At 43.6% G+C, this 5072-nt stretch overlaps 1 protein-coding gene across 1 annotated transcript in view; it reads right to left on the bottom strand.

Moving 5' to 3' along the window:
- Nucleotides 1-4126, bottom strand: part of LOC143289656 (uncharacterized) — a 14078-nt gene extending 9952 nt beyond the window's left edge. Inside the window, exons 1-2 of the mRNA XM_076598705.1 lie at nucleotides 4037-4126; nucleotides 1209-1333 (exon numbers count right to left, since the gene is read on the bottom strand). Of these exons, the coding sequence (XP_076454820.1) occupies nucleotides 1209-1333; nucleotides 4037-4103 (192 nt within the window). The 5' untranslated portion in view covers nucleotides 4104-4126. The remainder of the gene's footprint in view (nucleotides 1-1208; nucleotides 1334-4036) is intronic.
- Between the last annotated feature and the right edge of the window lie 946 nt (nucleotides 4127-5072).

Genomic DNA, 5072 nt, shown 5'->3' with positions numbered 1-5072 from the left:
GTGTGTGTGTGTGTGTGTTGAATAATGGAAAGATATCGGACTTGCTTGGTTTTGATGTGACTGAGTGTTATATTGTTATGCACAATTATGTTGTATGCCCAATTTTACCGATTTGTAAATTTTTTTTTTTTTTAATGTATCACAGACTTCACCACACTTAATATTCTCCACGAGATGATAAAGGTATTCTGATTCTGATTGTACAGAGATCTTTTTTTTTCTTTTTGGCTGGCAGCAAAAACACAGATGAGAGAGGGTGAGGGTGAAGTGGGGGGTGTGGGGTGGGGGGGTAGAGGAGTGGGTGGGTGGCGTGGGGTGGTGTGGGGCGGATGGTGGGAGGGGAGGGGAGGGTGGGGTGGTTGTGAGGGAGGGAGGAAGGGTGTGGTAGTGGTGGTGGTGGTATTGTAGAGGGTGGGGGGGAGGATCAGCGGAGGAGGGGGGGGAAGGTGAGGGGGTAACTGTGTATGTGAAGTGGTGGATTCCGAAAGGCTGCCACCTTGAACAGGCTAACAATAGAATTAACAACCACACACACACACACACACACACACAGACACACACACACACCCGCGCGAGCGCATACACACACAGACACACACACGTTCACACACACTTTCACACACACACACACACACACACACACACACACACACACACACACACACACACACACACACACACACACACAAGCACAAAGAGCGCAATTTTTCTTTCCAAATAACCCCCTCCCTAATCCAGCCACCCCCCACCCCCCGTTCCCCACCACCCCCACACCCACCCCCCGGCTCCCATCCGCTCCGCCCTCGTCTGACATCACTTTCAATGAAAAAGACGTGAAAGTAAAGAAAGAAAGAAAAACAGAAAAGAAAAGACAGACAGATAGATAGATAGATAGATAGAAAAAGAAAAGAAAAAAGAATAGATAGAGATATAGATAGATAGAAAAAGAAAAGAAAAAGAAGATAGATAGATAGATAGATAGATAGAAAAAGAAAAGAAAAATAGATAGATAGATAGATAGAAAAAGAAAAAAAAATGGATAGATAGATAGACAGATAGAAAAGAAAGAAAGAACGACAAAACGAAAAGAAAAGAAAGAAGAAAGAAAAGAAATTTTAAAAAAAGAAAGAAAAAAAGAAGAAAAGAAAAGAAAGAAAGGAAGAACAAAAACAAAACAAAAGAAAGAGAAGAAAAGAAAAAGAGTTGACCTTGATGTCGTAGTTGTCACAGGTGAGGTCTGCCAGCCGGTACTTGCAGAGCAGTTCCACTTTCTCCGTCTCTCCGTTGAACATGGTCAGGTTCCCGTAACGTGTGATGGAACAGGTGGCCCGCTCTGGCACCAGGGACAATTTGTATTGTATTGTGTTATACTGTGTGTGTGTGTGTGTGTGTGTGTGTGTGTGTGTGTGTGTGTGTGTGTGTGTGTGTGTGTGTGTGTGTGTGTTGTTGTTGTTGTTGTTGTTGTTTTTTGGTCACCACAGAATATTTTGTGTGAAATGAAATTCGGACTGCTCTCCACACGCTGCTACACTTAGAGCGTCCCCTCCTCCCCCTCTCCGCCCCCCCTTTTTTTCTTTTTTTGTATTTTTCCTGCCAGCAATTTTTATTTGTTTTTCCTTTCCAAGTGGAATTTTTTACAGAATTTTGCCAGGGACAACCCTTTGGTTGCCGTGGGTTCTTTTACGTGCGCTAAGCGCATGCTGCACACGAGAACTCGGTTTTATTATCATCTCATCCGAATAACTAACGCCCAGACCACCTCTCAAGATCTTGTGGAGGGGGGGGGGGAGAAAAAATACTAGCGACTGTGCCGGGATTCGAACCAGTGCGCTCAGATTCTCTCGCTTCCTAGGCGAACGCGTTACCTCTAGGCCATCACTCCATAAACCGCTGAAGAGTTCTGTCCCGTAAAAGTTAGATGCGCATGCGTAAAATCCAAGATGGCCGCGGAATTTTCCGTCGGTCTATTAGTAATATCCACGACGGAGGCAACAGCTGAGTGGTTAAAGCCTCAGACTTTCATTCTTTAACTCACTCAGTACGACCAGTCCTCTCTTCTCCTCTACACGGACCCCTCGGATGTCCAGTGGGTGTCTGAATGACCCAACCTTTAGCTTCCGTCGTCAGAATTGTGGTATTCTTTGTTAACATTCACGTTTCAAGTATAAGAGCCTTCCGCTTGCAATATTTTGATGATGGTAATTGGGGTGAAACGCTGTTAACGTCGTCTCTTTCGCCGTTCGTATGGAGAGAGTTAAGGGTCCCGGGTTCGAATGCCGGTCACGGCGCATGTTGGGGGTTAAGGGTAGGGTGGAGATTTTTCCCGTCTCTCATGTCCAGATGTACAGACCTGCTATAGTGCCTGAACCCCCTTCGTGAAAATGCGCAAGCAGAAGATCAATTGTGGCAGGTCCACTTCCTTTGCATTAACTGTACTTGACTATGTGTGTATACATATATGTATGTGTACATAACTACATGCATGTATATGAATGTGTATTGTGTATGCGTGTGTTTATGTAAGTTTATGCCTGCCTATGTGTGTTTGTGTTAGGGTAGCTGTTAGATACACATGTATGTTAAAATGCATGCGTGTGTGTGTGTGTGTGTGTGTGTGTGTGTGTGTGGTCATATTTTGGTGTGTGTATGTAACAGATGTAATGTTTCATTTTAACAAAAGCGTATTTGTAAATCACCTAGAGCAGATTTAAGGATAATGTGCTATATAAGTATCCATTATTATTATTATTATTATTATTATTAAGATCAAATACGCTCGTTAAAGATACAGTAATCCATGTCAGCGTTGGGCTGGTTATGGAAACAAGAACACACAAGACATGCTCACACGCCCCCTACCTCCACCCCCACCCCGCCACCCCCTACGAAAACGAAAGAAAGACTGCCTACATGGCGGGGCGGTGGGGGGAGGGGGTGGGGGGTGGGAGGGGGGTCATACACGAATGTTTATCAGCAGCATAATGATATTGTACTTTTGTTTGTTTTTCAACAACATCATCATCATCATCATCATCTTCTTCTTCTAATTCTTCGTTCGTGGGCTGCAACTCCCGCGTTCTACACGAGTGGGCTTGGCACCACGTGAATGACCGTGTTTACCCCGCAATGTAGGCAGCCATACTCCGTTTTCTGGGGTGTTTCTCAACATGACGCGTCATGATATATTTTTTCTTGCACTTTGAGCATTCTGATATCCTAGCAGAATCGACAGGAAGAAAATCCATCTGCAGAGACCCAGGCTTTGACACACAACCAACAGACCTGGAGGAATCTGGTCAATTGTCACTGGCTGTCAAAACCAACAGCCATGGAATTTAGTTACGTTGTCTATCTGTTTGTCTCTTTGCTGTCTATCTATTTATCTATCTATCTGTCTGTCTATCTATCTATCTATCTATCTATCTATCTATCTATCTATCTATCGACTATCTATCTATCGACTATATCTATCGACTGTCTATCTATCTATCTATCTATCTATCTATCAACTGTCTGTCTTATCGATCTATCAGCAGCAGCAACATCACCAGCACTATCATCATCATTTTCATTATCATAATCATTTAAATTATTTTCACCATCATCATAATCATCATCAGCAGAAGTACCTGCTGCAGCAGCAGTTGTAGCAGTAGCAGCAGAAGCAGAGTGGTTAAAAGCGTTGGACTTTCAATCTGAGGGTCCCGAGTTCGAATCACGGAAACGGCGCCTGGTGGGTAAAGGGTGGAGATTTTTCCGATCTCCCAGGTCAACATATGTGTAGACCTGCTAGTGCCCGAACCCCCTTCGTGTGTATAAGCACGCAGAAGATCAAATACGCACGTTAAAGATCCTGTAACCCATGTCAGTGATCGGTGGGTTATGGAGACACGAAAATACCCAGCATGCATGAACCACGACAGAGTCATCGGCAAGTCGATGTTGGTCGTGTAACGGGAAGAAGAAGAAGAAGAAGAAGATCAGTATCAGCAGTACTAGGAGCACTAGCAGTAGTAATAGTGTCATTATTACTCACCTGCAGAAGTGGAAACTGCCAAGCAGAGTAGCACAAAGGCCGAGAGAGTGGACAGAGGAAGCGTCATCTTTGCTGTGGGTCTGGAACCACTCGCTCCTGCTTGGGACAGGAGGGGGGGGGAGTGAAAACCACTCTTCGTGAAGAATGAACAACCATTGAAATATGTTCAACAAATAGCAGAGAGTGGTAACTCTCTCCATTAACAAGGTACACAACTTCAAGTCAGTGCTGCTTACGCTTCCGATTCAGCTAGCTAGCACGCAGGTGAAATAAAAAGGTACATTGGAACAAACCCAGACACTTCCTCAAAAAAAAGGAAGCGCCGGGCCTGTCCTTATACCGATCATCTGACATGTGCACACAGAAGCAAAGACAGAAGAAATGTGCAAACACAAATTAGCTTTTATTCAAGACTGGCATAGCCTCTTTAATCCTGAATACGCCACACAGAACACATGGACAATACAGAATGTTCCAACGTATCTTTTATTTTACCTGTGTTTGTTCCAATGTACCTTTTATCTTATCTGTGTGCTAACTGAAATGGTAGCGTAAGCAGCACTGACTTGAAGTTGTGTACCTTGTTATTGGAGAGAGTTACCACTCTTTACTATTTATTATATGTATTCAGAATACCTCCTATAATGATTTTAAAAAAAAGAGGGAAAAGCTCTCGGTGAAGGCTGTTCGTCAAATGTCCAGTTTTGCTGCGAACTGAACAGTTATGTTTGAGAGACAGAGAGAGAGGGTGGGGGGAGTGGGGGGGAGAAAGAGAGAGAGTGGAAGAGAGAGAGAGGGGGTGGGTTCCAGATTCGAGTATTTTATTTTATTCATATAAAAGCCATTGCTCCTCACGAAGGAGTACAGTGGACACATGAGCGCAGTTATTGAAGATAATCAGGAATTCACAACAAATCTGGAATGTGATCCTTTGTACGAGTAAATTAGCATATTATTTCTTATGACTTTTTTTTTTTTTTTTTTTTTTTGAGAGGTAAGAAGCAAACTTGAGCGAACTAAACTGGGATATCTATAA

This window comes from Babylonia areolata, chromosome 14 (assembly GCF_041734735.1).
Source record: "Babylonia areolata isolate BAREFJ2019XMU chromosome 14, ASM4173473v1, whole genome shotgun sequence".
In the NCBI taxonomy this organism is placed as follows: Eukaryota; Metazoa; Mollusca; class Gastropoda; order Neogastropoda; family Buccinidae; genus Babylonia; species Babylonia areolata.
This window is presented reverse-complemented; position numbering and strand designations above follow the sequence as displayed.